Source organism: Pseudophryne corroboree, chromosome 2 (genome assembly GCF_028390025.1).
Source record: "Pseudophryne corroboree isolate aPseCor3 chromosome 2, aPseCor3.hap2, whole genome shotgun sequence".
NCBI classification, from domain to species: Eukaryota; Metazoa; Chordata; class Amphibia; order Anura; family Myobatrachidae; genus Pseudophryne; species Pseudophryne corroboree.
Genome location: NC_086445.1, coordinates 1,042,005,374 through 1,042,028,229, shown reverse-complemented (window position 1 = coordinate 1,042,028,229; position 22,856 = coordinate 1,042,005,374). Strand labels below are relative to the sequence as shown.

General features: G+C 52.6%; 1 protein-coding gene across 1 annotated transcript in view; it reads left to right on the top strand.

Moving 5' to 3' along the window:
- Positions 1 to 21,638, top strand: part of KPNA1 (karyopherin subunit alpha 1) — a 101,438-nt gene extending 79,800 nt beyond the window's left edge. Inside the window, exons 4-14 of the mRNA XM_063956832.1 lie at positions 1,190 to 1,289; positions 1,460 to 1,554; positions 1,636 to 1,767; positions 10,201 to 10,289; positions 10,871 to 10,970; positions 13,284 to 13,447; positions 13,644 to 13,722; positions 13,978 to 14,103; positions 15,118 to 15,245; positions 16,518 to 16,696; positions 16,785 to 21,638. Of these exons, the coding sequence (XP_063812902.1) occupies positions 1,190 to 1,289; positions 1,460 to 1,554; positions 1,636 to 1,767; positions 10,201 to 10,289; positions 10,871 to 10,970; positions 13,284 to 13,447; positions 13,644 to 13,722; positions 13,978 to 14,103; positions 15,118 to 15,245; positions 16,518 to 16,696; positions 16,785 to 16,972 (1,380 nt within the window). The 3' untranslated portion in view covers positions 16,973 to 21,638. The remainder of the gene's footprint in view (positions 1 to 1,189; positions 1,290 to 1,459; positions 1,555 to 1,635; positions 1,768 to 10,200; positions 10,290 to 10,870; positions 10,971 to 13,283; positions 13,448 to 13,643; positions 13,723 to 13,977; positions 14,104 to 15,117; positions 15,246 to 16,517; positions 16,697 to 16,784) is intronic.
- Positions 21,639 to 22,856: the final 1,218 nt, after the last annotated feature.

Genomic DNA, 22,856 nt, shown 5'->3' with positions numbered 1-22,856 from the left:
GGCTGCATGTGACAGGGGCAGTGACATGATGTGAGGAGGGGAATGGAGGCAGCAGGAAGCCACAGACTGAGAGTTATATAGTGGGAGGAGCAGTGTCCCCAGCAGCACAGAGTATATCAGGAGATGAGTGATGTGTCAGTGAGGACAGGGCTGCATGTGACAGGGGCAGTGACATGATGTGAGGAGGGGAATGGAGGCAGCAGGAAGCCACAGACTGAGAGTTATATAGTGGGAGGAGCAGTTTCCCCAGCAGCACAGAGTATATCAGGAGATGAGTGATGTGTCAGTGAGGACAGGGCTGCATGTGACAGGTGCAGTGACATGATGTGAGGAGGGGAATGGAGGCAGCAGGAAGCCACAGACTGAGAGTTATATAGTGGGAGGAGCAGGTTTCCCAGCAGCACAGAGTATATCAGGAGAAGAGTGATGTGTTAGTGAGGACAGGGCTGCATGTGACAGGGCCAGTGATATGATGTGAGGAGGGGAATGGAGGCAGCAGGAAGCCACAGACTGAGAGTTATATAGTGGGAGGAGCAGGGTCCCCAGCAGCACAGAGTATATCAGGAGATGAGATGTGTCAGTGAGGACAGGGCTGCATGTGACAGGGGCAGTGACATGATGTGAGGAGGGGACTGGAGGCAGCAGCACAGAGTATATCAGGAGAAGAGTGATGTGTTAGTGAGGACAGAGGCAGTGAGTCCTGTATGCTGATGAGAGAATATTGTTGTGAGAAATGTAGCTATGTGTGACACATGCACTGAGGTGCCAAAAGTCATGCGATAGTAATATGTAAATGTGACATCTTGGAAATGGCCAATCCTGCCTCAGTTGTAATCGGACATCTCGTGAGTCAGTTTTATCACCGGCTGCTCATGGCAAGGAGATGTGAGTTGTCAGAGTTGGAACGGGGCATGATGGTGGGTGCCCGACAGATGGGACATTCTACAATCCCCAATCTACGGAGTCACGTGTACACCAGGAGTACCTCACAGAAGGCATTACCACCCACTGTGGACAGCGCAGTGGCCGAGCACAGGTAATTGTCCATGGTTACAACTGACACCTGGTAGCGCAGGTCACTGTTGCCAGGAGCGACAGAACATTCTCTTTATAGAATAAAAGCACTTACATGATGAATGGAATAATGGGTAAAGTAGCAGAATGTTGTTATCACAGGGTCTCTCCACAGAGCGGGGTGATTACAGCGGATATGATAGATATGATCTTCTCTAACAATCCAGAGCAGCAGCTGACGGCGACCCAGAAATTCCGCAAACTCCTCTCTAAAGGTAACTGGTGCGGGGGGGTTATTGTGTGATGTCTCCCCTGCTCCCCCAGTCCCCCGACAATGGCCAGGGTAATCCCTGATTCCTGTTCATGAGACATTCATTTGCTTCTGACGGCCATGTTCGCCGTGCACACCCTGCTTCTATCCCTATATCCCCATTTCTGTTCACAGAGCCCAACCCCCCGATAGATGAAGTCATTGGGGCGCCCGGGGTGGTGGCCAGATTTGTGGAGTTCCTGAAGAGGAAGGAGAACTGTACATTACAGGTGTGTGTGAGTGCGTGGCGAGCGTGTCTGGCAGTGACCGGCAATGTCATCCTCTTACTGTCGCCTCTGTCTCTTTCCCAGTTTGAAGCAGCGTGGGTGTTAACGAACATCGCCTCCGGGAACTCCCTGCAGACTCGGATAGTGATCCAGGCGGGGGCCGTGCCCATCTTTATAGAACTACTCAGCTCAGAGTTTGAAGATGTGCAGGAGCAGGTACCACGCCCCCTTACTGCTGCTCTGCTCCACCCCGATGCCTCAATACTGCTATCCACACACACACCCCCTCCCCCTCCCGCCCCCGGTCACTTCACTACTGCTCTGCTCCACCCCGATGCCTCAATACTGCTATCCACACACACACCCCCTCCCGCCCCCGGTCACTAAACTACTGCTCTGCTCCACCCCGATGCCTCAATACTGCTGTCCACACACACACCCCCTCCCCCTCCCGCCCCCGGTCACTTCACTACTGCTCTGCTCCACCCCGATGCCTCAATACTGCTATCCACACACATTCCCCCTCCCGCCCCCGGTCACTTCACTACTGCTCTGCTCCACCCCGATGACCTCAATACTGCTGTCCACACACATTCCCCCTCCCGCCCCCGGTCACTTCACTACTGCTCTGCTCCACCCCGATGCCTCAATACTGCTATCCACACACACACCCCCTCCCGCCCCCGGTCACTTCACTACTGCTCTGCTCCACCCCGATGCCTCAATACTGCTGTCCACACACATACCCCCTCCCGCCCCCGGTCACTTCACTACTGCTCTGCTCCACCCCGATGCCTCAATACTGCTATCCACACACACCCCCCCTCCCGCCCCCGGTCACTTCACTACTGCTCTGCTCCACCCCGATGCCTCAATACTGCTATCCACACACACCCCCCCTCCCGCCCCCGGTCACTTCACTACTGCTCTGCTCCACCCCGATGCCTCAATACTGCTGTCCACACACATACCCCCTCCCGCCCCCGGTCACTTCATTACTGCTCTGCTCCACCCCGATGCCTCAATACTGCTGTCCACACACACACCCCCTCCCGCCCCCGGTCACTTCACTACTGCTCTGCTCCACCCCGATGCCTCAATACTGCTATCCACACACATTCCCCCTCCCGCCCCCGGTCACTTCACTACTGCTCTGCTCCACCCCGATGACCTCAATACTGCTGTCCACACACATTCCCCCTCCCGCCCCCGGTCACTTCACTACTGCTCTGCTCCACCCCGATGCCTCAATACTGCTATCCACACACACCCCCCCTCCCGCCCCCGGTCACTTCACTACTGCTCTGCTCCACCCCGATGCCTCAATACTGCTGTCCACACACATACCCCCTCCCGCCCCCGGTCACTTCACTACTGCTCTGCTCCACCCCGATGCCTCAATACTGCTGTCCACACACACACCCCCTCCCGCCCCCGGTCACTTCACTACTGCTCTGCTCCACCCCGATGCCTCAATACTGCTGTCCACACACATACCCCCTCCCGCCCCCGGTCACTTCACTACTGCTCTGCTCCACCCCGATGCCTCAATACTGCTGTCCACAAACACCCCCCCTCCCGCCCCCGGTCACTTCACTACTGCTCTGCTCCACCCCGATGCCTCAACACTGCTGTCCACACACATACCCCCTCCCACCCCCGGTCACTTCACTACTGCTCTGCTCCACCCCGATGCCTCAATACTGCTGTCCACACACATTCCCCCTCCCACCCCCGGTCACTTCACTACTGCTCTGCTCCACCCCGATGCCTCAATACTGCTGTCCACACACATACCCCCTCCCGCCCCCGGTCACTTCACTACTGCTCTGCGCCACCCCGATGCCTCAATACTGCTATCCACACACATACCCCCTCCCGCCCCCGGTCACTTCACTACTGCTCTGCGCCACCCCGATGCCTCAATACTGCTGTCCACACACATACCCCCTCCCGCCCCCGGTCACTTCACTACTGCTCTGCGCCACCCCGATGCCTCAATACTGCTATCCACACACACACCCCCTCCCGCCCCCGGTCACTTCACTACTGCTCTGCTCCACCCCGATGCCTCAATACTGCTGTCCACACACATACCCCCTCCCACCCCCGGTCACTTCACTACTGCTCTGCTCCACCCCGATGCCTCAATACTGCTGTCCACACACATTCCCCCTCCCACCCCCGGTCACTTCACTACTGCTCTGCTCCACCCCGATGCCTCAATACTGCTATCCACACACATCCCCCCTCCCGCCCCCGGTCACTTCACTACTGCTCTGCTCCACCCCGATGCCTCAATACTGCTATCCACACACACACCCCCTCCCGCCCCCGGTCACTTCACTACTGCTCTGCTCCACCCCGATGCCTCAATACTGCTGTCCACACACATACCCCCTCCCGCCCCCGGTCACTTCACTACTGCTCTGCTCCACCCCGATGCCTCAATACTGCTGTCCACACACACACCCCCTCCCGCCCCCGGTCACTTCACTACTGCTCTGCTCCACCCCGATGCCTCAATACTGCTGTCCACACACATACCCCCTCCCGCCCCCGGTCACTTCACTACTGCTCTGCTCCACCCCGATGCCTCAATACTGCTGTCCACACACATTCCCCCTCCCACCCCCGGTCACTTCACTACTGCTCTGCTCCACCCCGATGCCTCAATACTGCTGTCCACACACATACCCCCTCCCGCCCCCGGTCACTTCACTACTGCTCTGCGCCACCCCGATGCCTCAATACTGCTATCCACACACATACCCCCTCCCGCCCCCGGTCACTTCACTACTGCTCTGCGCCACCCCGATGCCTCAATACTGCTATCCACACACATACCCCCTCCCGCCCCCGGTCACTTCACTACTGCTCTGCGCCACCCCGATGCCTCAATACTGCTATCCACACACACACCCCCTCCCGCCCCCGGTCACTTCACTACTGCTCTGCTCCACCCCGATGCCTCAATACTGCTGTCCACACACATACCCCCTCCCACCCCCGGTCACTTCACTACTGCTCTGCTCCACCCCGATGCCTCAATACTGCTGTCCACACACATTCCCCCTCCCACCCCCGGTCACTTCACTACTGCTCTGCTCCACCCCGATGCCTCAATACTGCTGTCCACACACATACCCCCTCCCGCCCCCGGTCACTTCACTACTGCTCTGCGCCACCCCGATGCCTCAATACTGCTATCCACACACATACCCCCTCCCGCCCCCGGTCACTTCACTACTGCTCTGCGCCACCCCGATGCCTCAATACTGCTATCCACACACATACCCCCTCCCGCCCCCGGTCACTTCACTACTGCTCTGCGCCACCCCCGATGCCTCAATACTGCTATCCACACACATACCCCCTCCCGCCCCCGGTCACTTCACTACTGCTCTGCGCCACCCCAATGCCTCAATACTCCTATCCACACACATACCCCCTCCCGTCCCTGGTCGCTTCACTACTGCTCTGCGCCACCATGGCACCTCCCTACTGCTCTGCGCCACCATGCCACCTCCCTACTGCTCAGCATCACCATGGCTCCCCCCGCTGCCTCACTACTGCTCTGCTCCCCCCGTCGCCTCACTACTGCTATCCACACACATACTCCCTCCCGCCCCCGGTCACTTCACTACTGCTCTGCGCCACCCCGATGCCTCAATACTGCTATTCACAAACATACCCCCTCCCACCCCCGGTCACTTCACTACTGCTCTGCGCCACCATGGCACCTACATACTGCTCTGCACCACCATGGCACCTCTCTACTTTTCTGCTCCCCCCCGCCGCCTCACTAATGCTCTGCTCCGCTCCCCCCGTCACCTCACTACTGCTCTGTTCCCCCCGTCACCTCACTACTGCTCTGTTCCCCCCGTCACCTCGGTACTGCTCTGTTCCCCCCGTCACCTCGGTACTGCTCTGTACCCCCCCGTCACCTCACTACTGCTCTGTTCCCCCCGTCACCTCACTACTGCTCTGTTCCCCCCCGTCACCTCACTACTGCTCTGTTCCCCCCCGTCACCTCACTACTGCTCTGTTCCCCCCCGTCACCTCACTACTGCTCTGTTCCCCCCCGTCACCTCACTACTGCTCTGTTCCCCCCCGTCACCTCACTACTGCTCTGTTCCCCCCCGTCACCTCACTACTGCTCTGTTCCCCCCCGTCACCTCACTACTGCTCTGTTCCCCCCCGTCACCTCACTACTGCTCTGTTCCCCCCCGTCACCTCAGTACTGCTCTGTTCCCCCCGTCACTTCACTACTGCTCTGTACCTCCCCATTACACTGCGCCCTCTCTGCTGCTTCCGCACCTCCCCATTACACTGCACACCCTCTGCTGCTCCCACACCTCCCCATTACACTATGTGCTGTCTCTACTGCATCCGCACCTCCCCATTACACTGCACCCTCTCTGCTGCTCCCACACCTCCCCATTACACGGCGCCCTCTCTGCTGCATCCGCACCTCCCCATTACACTGCACCCTCTCTGCTGCTCCCGCACCTCCCCATTACACTGCACCCTCTCTGCTGCTCCCGCACCTCCCCATTACACTGCACACTCTCTGCTGCTCCCGCACCTCCCCATTACACTGCACCCTCTCTGCTGCTCCCACACCTCCCCATTACACTGCACTCTCTCTGCTGCTCCCACACCTCCCCATTAAACTGCGCCCTCTCTGCTGCTCCCACACCTCCCCATTACACTGCGCCCTCTCTGCTGCTCCCACACCTCCCCATTACACTATGTGCTCTCTCTACTGCATCCGCACCTCCCCATTACACTGCACCCTCTCCGCTGCATCCGCACCTCCCCATTACACTGCACCCTCTCTGCTGCATCCGCACCTCCCCATTACACTGCACTCTCTGCTGCCTCCGCACCTCCCCATTACACTGCACCCTCTCTGCTGCTCCCACACCTCCCCATTACACTGCACCCTCCCTGCTGTTCCCGCACCTTCCCATTACACTGCGCCCTCTCTGCTGCATCCGCACCTCCCCATTACACTGCGCCCTCTCAGCTGCATCCGCATCTCCCCATTACACTGCACCCTCTCTGCTGCTCCCACACCTCCCCATTACACTGCTCCCTCACCTCCCCATTACACTACGCCCTCTCTGCTGCATCTGCACCTCCCCATTACACTGCGCCCTCTCTGCTGCATCCGCACCTCCCCATTACACTGCGCCCTCTCTGCTGCATCCGCACTTCCCCATTACACTGCACCCTCTCTGCTGCTCCCACACCTCCCCAATACACTCGCCCTCTCTGCTGCATCCGCACCTCCCCATTACACTGCGCCCTCTCTACTGCATCCGCACCTCCCCATTACACTGCACCCTCTCTGCTGCATCCGCACCCCATTACACTGCGCCCTCTCTGCTGCTCCCACACCTCCCCATTACACTGCGCCCTCTCTGCTGCTCCCACACCTCCCCATTACACTGCTCCCTCACCTCCCCATTACACTGCGCCCTCTCTGCTGCATCTGCACCTCCCCATTACACTGCGCCCTCTCTGCTGCATCCGCACCTCCCCATTACACTGCGCCCTCTCTGCTGCATCCGCACCTCCCCATTACACTGCACCCTCTCTGCTGCTCCCACACCTCCCCATTACACTGCTCCCTCACCTCCCCATTACACTGCGCCCTCTCTGCTGCATCTGCACCTCCCCATTACACTGCACCCTCTCTGCAGCGCCCGCACCTCCCCATTACACTGCGCCCTCTCTGCTGCTCCCACACCTCCCCATTACACTATGTGCTCTCTCTACTGCATCCGCACCTCCCCATTACACTGCACCCTCTCCGCTGCATCCGCACCTCCCCATTACACTGCACCCTCTCTGCTGCATCCGCACCTCCCCATTACACTGCACACTCTTTGCTGCCTCCGCACCTCCCCATTACACTGCACCCTCTCTGCTGCTCCCACACCTCCCCATTACACTATGTGCTCTCTCTACTGCATCCGCACCTCCCCATTACACTGCACCCTCTCCGCTGCATCCGCACCTCCCCATTACACTGCACCCTCTCTGCTGCATCCGCACCTCCCCATTACACTGCACTCTCTGCTGCCTCCGCACCTCCCCATTACACTGCACCCTCTCTGCTGCTCCCACACCTCCCCATTACACTGCTCCCTCACCTCCCCATTACACTGCGCCCTCTCTGCTGCATCTGCACCTCCCCATTACACTGCGCCCTCTCTGCTGCATCCGCACCTCCCCATTACACTGCGCCCTCTCTGCTGCATCCGCACCTCCCCATTACACTGCACCCTCTCTGCTGCTCCCACACCTCCCCATTACACTGCTCCCTCACCTCCCCATTACACTGCGCCCTCTCTGCTGCATCTGCACCTCCCCATTACACTGCGCCCTCTCAGCTGCATCCGCATCTCCCCATTACACTGCACCCTCTCTGCTGCTCCCACACCTCCCCATTACACTGCTCCCTCACCTCCCCATTACACTGCGCCCTCTCTGCTGCATCTGCACCTCCCCATTACACTGCGCCCTCTCTGCTGCATCCGCACCTCCCCATTACACTGCGCCCTCTCTGCTGCATCCGCACCTCCCCATTACACTGCACCCTCTCTGCTGCTCCCACACCTCCCCATTACACTGCTCCCTCACCTCCCCATTACACTGCGCCCTCTCTGCTGCATCTGCACCTCCCCATTACACTGCACCCTCTCTGCAGCGCCCGCACCTCCCCATTACACTGCGCCCTCTCTGCTGCTCCCACACCTCCCCATTACACTATGTGCTCTCTCTACTGCATCCGCACCTCCCCATTACACTGCACCCTCTCCGCTGCATCCGCACCTCCCCATTACACTGCACCCTCTCTGCTGCATCCGCACCTCCCCATTACACTGCACACTCTCTGCTGCCTCCGCACCTCCCCATTACACTGCACCCTCTCTGCTGCTCCCACACCTCCCCATTACACTATGTGCTCTCTCTACTGCATCCGCACCTCCCCATTACACTGCACCCTCTCCGCTGCATCCGCACCTCCCCATTACACTGCACCCTCTCTGCTGCATCCGCACCTCCCCATTACACTGCACTCTCTGCTGCCTCCGCACCTCCCCATTACACTGCACCCTCTCTGCTGCTCCCACACCTCCCCATTACACTGCACCCTCCCTGCTGTTCCCGCACCTTCCCATTACACTGCGCCCTCTCTGCTGCATCCGCACCTCCCCATTACACTGCGCCCTCTCAGCTGCATCCGCATCTCCCCATTACACTGCACCCTCTCTGCTGCTCCCACACCCTCACTGCTGCTCCCACACCTCCCCATTACACTGCTCCCTCACCTCCCCATTACACTGCGCCCTCTCTGCTGCATCTGCACCTCCCCATTACACTGCGCCCTCTCTGCTGCATCCGCACCTCCCCATTACACTGCGCCCTCTCTGCTGCATCCGCACCTCCCCATTACACTGCACCCTCTCTGCTGCTCCCACACCTCCCCAATACACTCGCCCTCTCTGCTGCATCCGCACCTCCCCATTACACTGCGCCCTCTCTACTGCATCCGCACCTCCCCATTACACTGCACCCTCTCTGCTGCATCCGCACCCCATTACACTGCGCCCTCTCTGCTGCTCCCACACCTCCCCATTACACTGCGCCCTCTCTGCTGCTCCCACACCTCCCCATTACACTGCGCCCTCTCTGCTGCTCCCACACCTCCCCATTACACTGCACCCTCTCTGCTGCTCCCGCACCTCCCCATTACACTGCGCCCTCTCTGCAGCGCCCGCACCTCCCCATTACACTGCGCCCTCTCTGCTGCTCCCACACCTCCCCATTACACTATGTGCTCTCTCTACTGCATCCGCACCTCCCCATTACACTGCACCCTCTCCGCTGCATCCGCACCTCCCCATTACACTGCACCCTCTCTGCTGCATCCGCACCTCCCCATTACACTGCACACTCTCTGCTGCCTCCGCACCTCCCCATTACACTGCACCCTCTCTGCTGCTCCCACACCTCCCCATTACACTGCGCCCTCCCTGCTGTTCCCGCACCTTCCCATTACACTGCGCCCTCTCTGCTGCATCCGCACCTCCCCTTTACACTGCGCCCTCTCAGCTGCATCCGCATCTCCCCATTACACTGCACACTCTCTGCTGCTCCCACACCTCCCCATTACACTGCTCCCTCACCTCCCCATTACACTGCGCCCTCTCTGCTGCATCTGCACCTCCCCATTACACTGCGCCCTCTCTGCTGCATCCGCACCTCCCCATTACACTGCGCCCTCCCTGCTGCTCCTGCACCTCCCCATTACACTGCACCCTCTCTGCTGCTCCCTCACCTCCCATTACACTGCGCCCTCTCTGCTGCTCCTGCACCTCCCCATTACACTGCACCCTCTCTGCTGCTCCTGCACCTCCCCATTACACTGCACCCTCTCTGCTGCTCCCATGCCTTTTCTAATACACCAGTGGATACGTTGCTGCATCACCACTTGAACCTGCTATACTATATCCCTACACTACTACACTGTCGCCTCCCCTGATAGCTCTGCTACACCGGGCACCATATATAATGGCGCACTGCCTGGCGCTACATGGAGATGACTCTGTATTTGGTGTGTTCCTCTAACAGGCAGTCTGGGCCCTGGGGAACATAGCTGGAGACAGCACCGTGTGCAGGGACTATGTGCTAGACTGTAACATCCTGCCTCCTCTCTTACAGTGAGTATTGTATGCCTAGTGTCCCTGATCTTCCATTATATCGCAGGTTCTAGGCCTGATCCCCAGTCTAGTGTATGAGGGCGCCACAGTATACTGGTGTTATAGGAGTGCATGTTAATAGAATCCCTGGTACCGCAATGTCCGCAGGAAGAGCTTTCGCCAGTGCGGCTGTATTCCAGGCGTTAATGTGTTGTATGCCTTTTCCTGTGGCCTCTCCTATAAATGTCCAGTCAGGCGTTATTGAAGTGCGACTGGATGTTTATAAAGATGTCTTCCAACGATCCTCACGGACGCCCGCGTTCTCAGACACAGGATGAACCTTGCAGTAACTGGTCGCATGGATCATCAGCCCTCGGTGGTCTCCGACTGCATCCAGCCTTCACCTCAGCCTGCGCCCTGTAGGACGTATTGTAGTACAGAGCATCATTGTGTTCCAGACAGAACTGTTGCCCCTTAATCCCCTTTACTCCCTTCCTGTTACAGTCTCATCCTGACATGCTACCAGTGGTTGCGTGTGTATAGAATATGTTACATGTAAGTGACATTATACAGCAGTGATTTGGGTGTTTTTTAATTTGCAGGTTACTCTCAAAACAGAACCGTCTTACGATGACTCGGAACGCGGTCTGGGCCTTGTCTAATCTGTGCCGAGGAAAGAATCCTCCCCCAGAGTTTGCTAAGGTGAGTGTGTTTGTATACAATATATACAGGGGTATCGCACCTATTATCACCGCTGTGAGCGTATGTGTATATAGTATATACAGGGCTATCACACCTGTCATCACCGCTGTGAGTGTGTGTGTATACAGTATATACAGGGGTATCACACCTGTCATCACCGCTGTGAGTGTATGTGTGTATATACAGGGGTATCACCGCTGTGTGTGTATACAGTATATACAGGGGTATCACACCTAGCATCACCGCTGTGAGTGTATGTGTGTATACAGTATATACAGGGGTGTCACACTTGTCATCACAGCTGTGAGTGTATGTGTGTGTACAGTATATACAGGGGTATCGCACCTATCATCACTGCTGAGTGTATGTGTATATAGTATATACAGGGGTATCACACTTAACATCACCGCTGTGAGAGTATGTGTGTATATACAGTATATACAGGGGTATCACACTTGTCATCACCGCTGTGAGTGTATGTGTGTGTACAGTATATACAGGGGTATCGCACCTATCATCACTGCTGAGTGTATGTGTATATAGTATATACAGGGGTATCACACTTAACATCACCGCTGTGAGAGTATGTGTGTATATACAGTATATACAGGGGTATCACACTTGTCATCACCGCTGTGAGTGTGTATACAGTATATACAGGGGTATCACACCTATTATCACCGCTGTGAGTGTATGTGTGTGTGTACAGTATATACAGGGGTATCACACCTAGCATCACCGCTGTGAGTGTATGTGTGTGTATACAGTATATACAGGGGTATCACACTTGTCATCACCGCTGTGAGTGTGTATACAGTATATACAGGGGTATCACACCTATTATCACCGCTGTGAGTGTATGTGTGTGTATACAGTATATACAGGGGTATCACACTTGTCATCACCGCTGTGAGTGTGTATACAGTATATACAGGGGTATCACACCTATTATCACGGCTGTGAGTGTATGTGTGTGTACAGTATATACAGGGGTATCACACTTGTCATCACCGCTGTGAGTGTGTATACAGTATATACAGGGGTATCACACCTATTATCACCGCTGTGAGTGTATGTGTGTGTATACAGTATATACAGGGGTAGTACTGCTGTGAGTGTATGTGTGTATACAGGGGTATCACCTGTCATCACCGCTGTGATTGCCAGTTTCCCATATCGTTTACTGAATTATTTATCGTTATATTTCTGGTTCTTTAGGCTCCTGGAGCTTTATATGCTAGATATACTAATGTCTCACAGCGGTGACATCTCTATCTGTACTGCCCCTGTGCATCCTCCAGCCCCTGTGCATCCTCAGCCCCCTGTGCATCCTCAGCCCCCTGTGCATCCTCCAGCCCCTGTGCATCCTCCAGCCCCTGTGCATCCTCCAGCCCCCTGTGCATCCTCCAGCCCCATGTGCATCCTCCAGCCCCATGTGCATCCTCCAGCCCCCTGTGCATCCTCCAGCCCCCTGTGCATCCTCCAGCCCCCTGTGCATCCTCCAGCCCCTGTGCATCCTCCAGCCCCATGTGCATCCTCCAGCCCCCTGTGCATCCTCAGCCCCCTGTGCATGTGAAGGCCTGAACCATTCCCTTTCCATAATATCCTTATTGTGATAATTCCTTGGTTGACCACTTCCGACACAGAACCTGCCCCAGTGTGACCTCTGCCCATGACACTCACAGAACCTGCCCCAGTGTCACCTCTGCCCATGACACTCACAGAACCTGCCCCAGTGTGACCTCTGCCCATGACACTCACAGTACCTGACCTTAGTGTGACCTCTGCCCATGACACTCGCAGTACCTGACCTTAGTGTGACCTCTGCCCATGACACTCACAGTACCTGACCTTAGTGTGACCTCTGCCCATGACACTCGCAGTACCTGACCTTAGTGTGACCTCTGCCCATGACACTCGCAGTACCTGACCTTAGTGTGACCTCTGCCCATGACACTCGCACTACCTGACCTTAGTGTGACCTCTGCACATGACACTCGCAGTACCTGACCTTAGTGTGACTTCTGCACATGACACTCGCAGTACCTGACCTTAGTGTGACCTCTGCCCATGACACTCGCAGTACCTGACCTTAGTGTGACCTCTGCCCATGACACTCGCAGTACCTGACCTTAGTGTGACCTCTGCACATGACACTCGCACTACCTGACCTTAGTGTGACTTCTGCACATGACACTCGCAGTACCTGACCTTAGTGTGACCTCTGCCCATGACACTCGCAGTACCTGACCTTAGTGTGACCTCTGCCCATGACACTCGCAGTACCTGACCTTCCTGTGCTCTGTGCCGCAGGTCTCCCCGTGTCTGAACGTCTTGTCCTGGCTGCTGTTCGTTAGTGACACCGATGTCCTGGCTGATGCTTGCTGGGCCCTCTCCTACCTATCTGATGGGCCAAATGATAAAATCCAGGCGGTGATCGATGCCGGAGTGTGCAGGCGATTGGTGGAGCTCCTGATGTAAGAGCGCGTATAGTGTAATCGGGGTGTATGAGGTCAGAGATAAAGGAGTAAGGCGTGTGTGTGGTTTGTACTGTGCATTGATCCCGGTGTCGGCTCTTTGGGTGCATGAAACATATGGGTTATAGATAGACAGCGGCGACTGCTTCCACCTAACCCGGGCTCCTCCTGACGGCGCTGGCTTCTCTGTCCACAGGCACACCGACTACAAAGTGGTGTCACCCGCTCTGCGAGCCGTGGGCAACATCGTGACCGGAGATGATGTTCAGACACAGGTGATTGATGTGCAGAACAAGCCCTGTCCCCAACACTTCCTCAGATTACCAATACATACAATAGCCCAAGGCTGAGTACTGGCAGTAATCTGCCCTCTTGTGGTGAAACATCTGAACAGCATCTAGTTTCTCTATCTGTTTCCAGTAGCACGTTTTGATGTGGTTGTAGCAGGCTGATGGCATTGACTGAGAGAGTGCATTGTCGTACGAGGAGCTTGTGATTCGTATTAAGAGACCTCTCTCCCCAACCCACAGGTCATTCTGAACTGCTCAGCGCTGCAGAGTTTACTGCACTTACTGAGCAGCCCCAAGGAGTCCATTAAGAAGGAGGCATGCTGGACGATATCCAACATCACCGCTGGCAACAGGGCCCAGATCCAGGTAACTACTGTAACTCCTTGTCCAATATGGTGCCCTCCGTCGCTCGCTCCCATTGTGACCGCCTCATGTGATCCTGGCTGCTTAGGACTGGGAAGGGGACATTCTCTGATGCAGCCCCTGCAGGCTTGACGGCCCTCCCATCCTGGTAACAACACTCTCCTGGGCAGTGTGTAGTGGGCTCAGGAAGTCACGTGTAGGGATCACACAAAGGGGCTAATTCAGACCTGATCGTGGATGTGCTAAATGTAGCACAGCTACGATCAGTCACACAGACATGCGGGGGGACGCCCAGCACAGGGCTAGTCCGACCCGCATGTCAGTCCCTGCCCCGTCGCACAACTACAAAAGCATCGTACAGCGGCAATGCTTTTTTACTTGAAGAGCAGCTCCCAGCCAACGCAGCTCCAGCGCCCAGGCAGGTAGCTACTTATCGCTTGTGAGGGTTGCAGCGGCTGCATGTGACGTTACGCAGCTGCCGCGTCCCGCGCCCCCTAAACGGCCGCCAATCGCCACCAGTCCTCCCACCCAGCGACCGCCTCTGCCTGTCAATCAGGCAGAGGTGATTGCAGGGCTACGACAACCGTCGGCTGTGTGGCATGCGCCGGCGCACTGTGGCACCCGTGCATGCGCAGTTCAGACCTAATCGCTGCTGTGCGAAAACGCACAGCACCGATCAGGTCTGAATCAGCCCCACAGACCTATACAGCTGGCTCATAACATCTTCATCATCCATGAAAGTACTAACATGTAGCAGTTACTATTAGAGCTACATATATGTCCAGGTGGATTACACTGTGATGGAAATTCATAGTCTGTGGTCATTTCCACCCCAGACGCCAGTAACATGATTACGCTGCATGCCAGCCACCGCATTTATACTAAGCCGTAGACTCCTCATATCCTTGTTATTTCTAGTGTAACAATCACTAAAGCTTAAAGCGGGCGACCGTTGGGGACCCGTGCATCCTCTGCTCGCCCTTCCTACGGGTGATGTATTGTTCATTGATTCCACAGACCGTGATCGACGCAGAGATCTTCCCAGCTCTCATCAGCATCTTGCAGACGGCCGAGTTCAGGACCAGGAAGGAGGCAGCGTGGGCCATCACCAACGCCACATCCGGGGGCTCCGCTGAGCAGATCAAGTATGTGTCCGCGCTCAGTCCGCGGTTTCTGTGCGCTGCATATTCCTCAGTAATGATTTGTGTAATAAACGGCAGCTTGTAACGCACACGTGTATCGGGTAAAGGTTTCGGTCACCTAGCGGGGGGAACACATTCGGCTATGGGTTTGTATTGGTTTGCAGCTGCCTACAGTTTGTTCTCCGTTTCAGGACAGTTCTAGCCTTTACTGACAGCTAGGGGGCGCTAAGAGCCACTCTGAGAGAAGTAGGTAGATCTATACCTAATGGGAACATAACATAATTTCCACCTACAGACAGTTCAGCCCTTATTTGGGCTCAGCAGTGCACAGTAGGGTTTTCCAATCTGTATTAAGAAGATGCCCTCATTGCTGAGCCCTGACAAAGGCACAAGAGTCTGTTAGGTGATAATGATAGAGGGTTCCTCTCAGCCCCCAGTGTAGAGGTCACACCAGGTCGTCTGACAATCCATTAATGTATTCATTGCCTGCACCTTAGTAACGAGTCTCACTATGGGTGCAGGTGTGCTTTCATCACGTGGATTAGGTTATAATTGCATTAGTAGTCACAGCTGCGGAGAGGCGTTAGATCATTTCACAGCGTCTCTGTATAATGGTTTTTCTTTCCTTTGCATAATAAATGTAATCACAGGATAATGGAGGAAATGCAGCACTAGGTGTATTGGCTCTTGGTGGAAGCTGGACTGACACATAACACGGGCAATCATCATTCTGCAATGCGGGCTAGTGGCTGCGGGTCACCGGTTTATCTCCGGGCTAATGGCTGCGGGTCACCAGCTTATCGCCTGGAGCGGTGTTTGATACATACAAATCTACTGTTTCATCCATTTCACTTCAAGGGATATACACCTCTTTCAAACACTAGGGGTGCATACAAAGTCTCATTAGTTATCATATCAATGTCTAACTCAGAGGTTCCCAAACTCTGTCCTCAAAGCACCCTTTACAGTCCTGGTATTATTCATTTCCATTATTACCACAGTCCATTTAATTCAGCCATAGATTTCCTCAAAACCTGGACAGTTAGGGTGCATGGAAGACAGAGTTTGGAAAACGATATTGGTGGATTAACTGGAGAGCAGGGCCTTGTTGCAGCGCCCATAGCCCCCAAGCCCTGGATTACAGCCAATAGACAGGGAGGCGTGCTGTATGACAGGAGTCCCAGCAATCAGATGGATGTTCCAAAGTTGAATATTCCGGTTTTGTGCAGGTCTGTGTCCTCACCCGGCCGTTGGTTGCTCCTCTCTGTATTCCAGGTACCTGGTGGATCTGGGCTGCATCAAGCCTCTCTGTGACCTTCTCACCGTTATGGACTCCAAGATCGTGCAGGTGGCTCTGAATGGCTTAGAGAATATCCTGAGGCTGGGTGAGCAGGAGGCGAAACGCAACGGTACAGGCATAAATCCGTACTGTGCTCTCATCGAGGAAGCCTATGGTAAGACGTGAGGCTAAGCGTTTCTCCAAAAAATGAGAACCTTCCCAGAACCCGGGTGACTTTATCTGTTTGTCTTTTTCACGTCTAGGTCTAAACAAAATCGAGTTCCTTCAGAGTCATGAGAACCAGGAGATCTATCAGAAGGCGTTTGACCTTCTCGAGCACTACTTCGGCACCGATGATGAAGATAGCAGCATCGCCCCACAGGTGGACCTGACGCAGCAACAGTATATCTTCCAGCAGCGAGAAGCCCCCATGGAGAGATTCCAGCTCTAACTCCAGCGGCCGCGGGCTTAGCATGCCTCAGAGCTAGATCTCCTGGTCCTCCTACCTAACCTTCGTTCATCTGTTTTGCTGTGTGCGCAGTTTCTTTCTCTCTCTTCTCTGTCTTTATTTGCTCTTCTGACCTCCTCTCTCTCTCTCTCTCTCTCTCTCTCTCTCTCTCTCTCTCTCTCTCTCTCTCTCTCTCTCTCTCTCTCCATTTCTCGCGGTGCTTCCTTTTCAGTTTGTGTCCAGTAGGAGTAGTTTCTAGCCTTCTGCTATTTAAACTTCCTTAATTTACTTTTTGAAATCTTTTTCATTTTTTCCATCCTTCCCACTGTGCACCCTCTTCTGGTTTCCTCTTTGACGTACGGAGCTGTTGGCGGAACCGGCACTCCACGCGGTCATTACAAGAGAGGGACTGAGCCTCTGCAAATACCCTTACCGTATGGTGGTACCCACCGGATTGCTTTCACATATCTCCATTTCACCTCTGACTCAAATAATGTACTTTTACAAGGACGCAGATAAGAGACTCCAATGACAAAAGGAAAAAGACGAGACCAATTGCACACATTGACCGTACCGACAGGCGACGTCCTGGACCCGGAGCCTCGTGCCAGGACTTGTACATGATACGTAAGAGGGGAGAATCGCCCATCCTCATACTGCTGCCTGGCTTCCATTGAACCAGAAATTCCTGAGGAAGACCGTGTTAAGCTAAACGGGCAACCCTGGGAGGAAATAATTGGCAAAGATTTGGAAACCGAGAGAAAAACGGCGCCGATGAGCTTAACCGTTCTTCACCTAAAGCCTTCCGTGGATTCCGCGAAGACTTTATTTAAGCAACTTTAATTCTGACCACCTTAATCCGTGGCATGGTGGTCCAGCCGCCGCAATGGTCTAAATGGCTGCCTTCAGTTTTCGTTGTGTTACTTTTTTACGTTTTTTGTGTCTCTCTTCCCTCGGACTCCGTGAGACTGTGGACTGTTGTACTCCGTCTCTCCCCAGAGACACGACGGACTTTGAATTACTTGTTGAGACTTTTCTAGTGACTCTTTAAATTAAAAAAACAAAAACAAGAAAAAATGTACAAAAAAAAAAAAGACAAAAGAAACCAACTTCCTGTCCCTCCAAAGTGACCTCTGAAAATGTGATCAGACTGAACCTTCCTCCGTGTTCCGCGGAAACCGATTCAGGTCACTGCGTCCTGAATTTGGTCTTGGCGGGCAAAGTCGTCTCCTCTCCCCTTCATCTGTCTGGTTTACAAAATGAACCCAGTGTAGGTTAGAGTATATATATAAATATATATTTTTATTTTCGTTAATGCAGCAATTTTTATTTGCTGTGTAAATTATTGCATTATTTTAATGTAATCATGTTGTATGTTCCCGAGGCCATTTTTATAGGTCGGAGGCTGGTGACCTTATAGCAGTTCCCTGATCGGGTGCGTGCAGCGTCCAGCCGGGTTCTCGTGCTTTTCTGCATTTGCCACATTAAGTCAAATGTGTTAATTTCTCTCCCATCCATCAAAAGATTACTCGCTGTGATCAATACATTAAAGCACAAAGCACGTCCATTCTGGCCTCTATCCTTTGTTGGTATGTCACTGTAGGGTACACCCAACTCAGTTATGTATTAGTCTTTTTTGCTGGAACGATCACCAAAGGTCTAAATGCTAAAACCATCAATGTAGTTGGTGGACTCCTCTCCCAGGCTGTCTTAGGCTGAACAAGACACAAGGAGTGTTCCACCTTGAGTTCACTTTAATCCATTGGCTTTTGTGCCTGCCTGCAACTTTTTCAAAATACTTTTTTTTTGTCTTCTTGACTTCCTTCTGTGCATTACAGCAATGTGTTTATATCATCAAGAAAAGTTGTGTATGTAATTTTATTGGGATACGACACAACTGTACTTCTGCCCCTTGCATCAGACTTATCCAGCGAGAAGCTTTGGGCAGTGGCTCTGCCTGATGATATAATGACTTGGCTGAAAAGGAAGGGAACTAAAAAGACAAAACTAGTAAAGTTTTGGGAGAGCATGTACACTGCAATAAATTAGTCATATGTGACTATATCCACTGCTTACTACCTGCTATTTACACGTTCTTTCAGATGAAGGTGAAACCTGTATCGTAATCTAATATCCTTTAATTAGGAAACTATTATATCTTCGGTCCATAATAGCAGGGGAGGGGGGGGGTGACTCCCTTTCATTCTGATTTAACGCAGACTGGTCCATGTGCCCTGTATCTGCTAACCATGTAAGGTACAGAGCAGTCTCCCCACCTGGATTCTGGGGAAATAATGGGCGTGTTAGTACGATAAGACAAATAACACTGTACCCCAACGCTTGTGGAGCAAGGGAAAAATCTAAGTTTTTAATTTCGGCAATTTAGCTGGTGCTGTGTCGCACCCCTTCTGCCTGGTTTTATAACCATTTTGGTGCCTCATTAGACTGTACACCATTATTTCACCAGCATTGTGACCCCTATTTAATTCTGCCCCTGAACTTTCATTCCTAATGAACCTAAATTAAAGTGGGTAAATTGCTGCCAACAGAACAGCAATTAGAAATGGTCACTACACATCCTAAGAACCAACTATGGTTAGTGGAGAGGTTCCTCAGCCAGTGCTTGTTCCATCTGTGGTGACTAACCAGGCTTCTATAATACACATTGTCCTCGTCCCCTATAAACCAATCAGCTGTGAATAATAACAAATTATAGGTTGCTGTATTTGAAAGCAGATTCTTGCCCGATAGCTTATCATCGGCCATCTCCCTGTAGACACGTAACATGCAATAAAATGTCACACGTGACCCGTTTCATGTTGAATGTAAATCCCCAAATCCCTGGTTCCTCCAAGAAGTATTATTGCAGCTCTCTTACCAGTAGTGTAGATTATTGATTCTGACCCCCCCACCCCCCCTCGCACCAGACTGCGCAGACTGTGATCTGGATCCATCCCAAGCAATAAGCCGGCGTGGTATCTTCTCCCATCAAGATTGTGTTCGGATCCTGCTGCTATTCCCGCACCCTGCCAAGGAAACGTCTATTTATTTATTTGTGCCACAGACTTTGCTCGTGTCTTAGAAACACAGATACTTCACATCCTTCCATGTATTCTCATTTACCTGCTAAACTTGAGTAACAGACTTGTATCAGGAGCCAAACTATAAAGGCCAAGCGCATTACAATGGGCAGAAGAAGCCGTCAGGGTCTGAGCCCAGAATACTGCACTACGGGGAGAGCCAAGGACAACTCACAGGAATGCTTACCTTGACTGCACTTTTCAAGCTCTTTTTTTGGACTGGACTTGTGTCCTTTCTTTGGGAAACTGATATATATATATATTTTTTGTTTGTTTCAACTTGGGACAGATGTTTATTTGGACATATACCTTCCATAGTTACACTGCTAACGCTGTAATCTGTGGTACATAAATCTTGGCCGCGCAGAGCCCTCGCTGTATCGCAGTGCGACCTTTTAACCCTTTGGCTGCTGACCTCGTCACACTACTGCTGCCGGTGATAGATATTGTGGCCACGTGTCTCATATAGACGGCTGAAGAGAAATAGAATTGCTTTGTACTGCTTTCATTTACAGGAGGAATTCCTGCATCTTATGATCCTTTCATGTACATACACGAGGACTGGCTGCAATAATGCCACAAGCCTAAAATTTATAGGGCAACTTCCCTAATTACCCCCTCCCGGCAATTAATTGAGACCCTTAAAGGGCAGTTTGTGGCTTTTCAGCTGGATCCCTAAGCCTGGGTTAGAAATTGCGTCCTTTATGCGGAAGCCCCTTCTAAAACTGGTGGAAGTTGATAGAATGATCGGCTAGACTCCTGCTTGCATTGCGAGCACTAAATCTGTGTCTCTACGGAAAGCATCACAACTTGCAGGAACGTTGCGATATCCAGACGTTATCCTCTTCATGTTAATGACGCCACTGACAATCTGAGATTAAACCTGATCTGTTTTATGTGCTCGAAGATCATTACATGCAATAGTATGTTCTATAACCCCAGTGTCACTGCATACCCTGTGTCCAGTTTGTCACACTAGTCCTCCCGTAATGGACACCTGATAGAAATAGCGGGTTCAGATGGTCACATGACCCATATCGTGACATGACGGAACGTTTGTGTAATGACGTGCCATCAAGTTGGCTTCTCAAACAGTAGAGATTCAGTGAGAGAACTAGAGTAAGACTGCAGTAAAATGTAGTTTAGGGATACAGTAATTATGACTGGTGGGTTGTCAGATAGTACCCTATAATTGTAATTTCCCCCTTTCCATCCTCTTCAGCTCTTAATATCTGTATTATCCCACTTTTGCCACCAATGTTACAAGAACTATTTCTAGTAGTGAAAGGGTTAACTTGCAAAACAAACGGCTGTAACTTGATTTATATTTAATTTTCTTTTCCTTTATGGAGGAATTACAAAACGTATTTCTACCCAAATAGGTATGTTTTATTAAACAGATAACTTTGAAGGAAGAAATAACTTTTTTATTGAAACAAATTAAAGAAATACAACAACAAAACACTCAACTGAGATTCAAAGCACATAAACCATTTGTAGCAACTAGTGCTAAACGGGAATATTCTGCCTCGACGTCACAGTAATGATTGCAATCACCTATTCAAGTGAATAAAGTCACTTTCATCTTTGTCCCGTCTCTATTTATTGTTTTGGTGGGCATGATCCTGGGAGGGCAGACGGGTTCCCCTGATACCGGTGTGATGGGTTTTTCTTTATATGGGACATTCTGTAAAAGGAGAGGAATCTCAAACTGGTCTTGTACAATGTTCTGGGGTTGTGATCCTAAATCCAAGTTCTGGGAAGGTTCTAATGAGCGCTGAGGGAGTTTAGGGTTCAGGTGGACTTCATTCCAGAGACTTACACACACAACCTATGGCACCCATAAATGATTTGCTTGGCAATACCTGGCGTGGTGAGTAGATGGGGCAGTGCACCAGGGGTAAGGGAATGGCTGTGGGAACATGGGTCTTTCATACTAGTAGAGGCTGCCAGTTAGAGCAGTATTTAGCTGTCCGGCCAGTCTGGTAGCTGCCAGTACCAGGGAACTGTGTGAGTGGAGAATACTCCTCTACTGCTCCTCATCTTCTCCCAAGCAAGTACCCACATGTTCTGCTGCGCCGCCCTGTCCCTGCAGATATCAGAGACCACTGGGCTCCTGGCTGGAGAGAAGATACTATGACTGGGGAACCAGACACCTGGAAGTCCAGACACCCCCCGGATGAGATGTGTTCTACCAACCTAAGTTCCAGGTTCCAGCTAGTATTCCTGACCAATGAGCACACAGAGAGGGCTTCCCCTCCTAGCTGTCCTATGGAGTGGAAGTGAGTGGCCCCGTGGAGAGTCATGTTTGGAAGAAAGTCATTTCCAAACAACCATCTAGAATGATTTTCCAAGTCCTGATCAAGATGGTCACTTTGGGTCTGATTCTTTTTCAAAAAGTTTTCATTGACCGGAGGAATCAGTAACAAACAGAATATGCATACAGTACAAAGACAAGGATAGAATAAAATGTTCCATCTGTACCTTACATCAGTCAAAAGAAGAGGTAAAGATAACAGTAGTACATTAAGGAAAAATACATAGGTTAAATAAAACACCGCCTTAAATAGGGAAGACTATATCCCTGACCAGAAGCAATTCAAAAAGGAGCACCGGAGTCGAGGACATTTCCATAAAGCTTCTTTAATCAATGGGGATAGAGTATGAACATATGGGAGCCATATATGAAAATGCTTCTCCATTATCTTTTTGTAATGTGGTGTTGATCCAATCTAAGTGAAACAGATGTGAGATTCTGGGGTGTAGTAATGAAATAGAAACAGGGTCACCAGAAATCCATTGGGAGA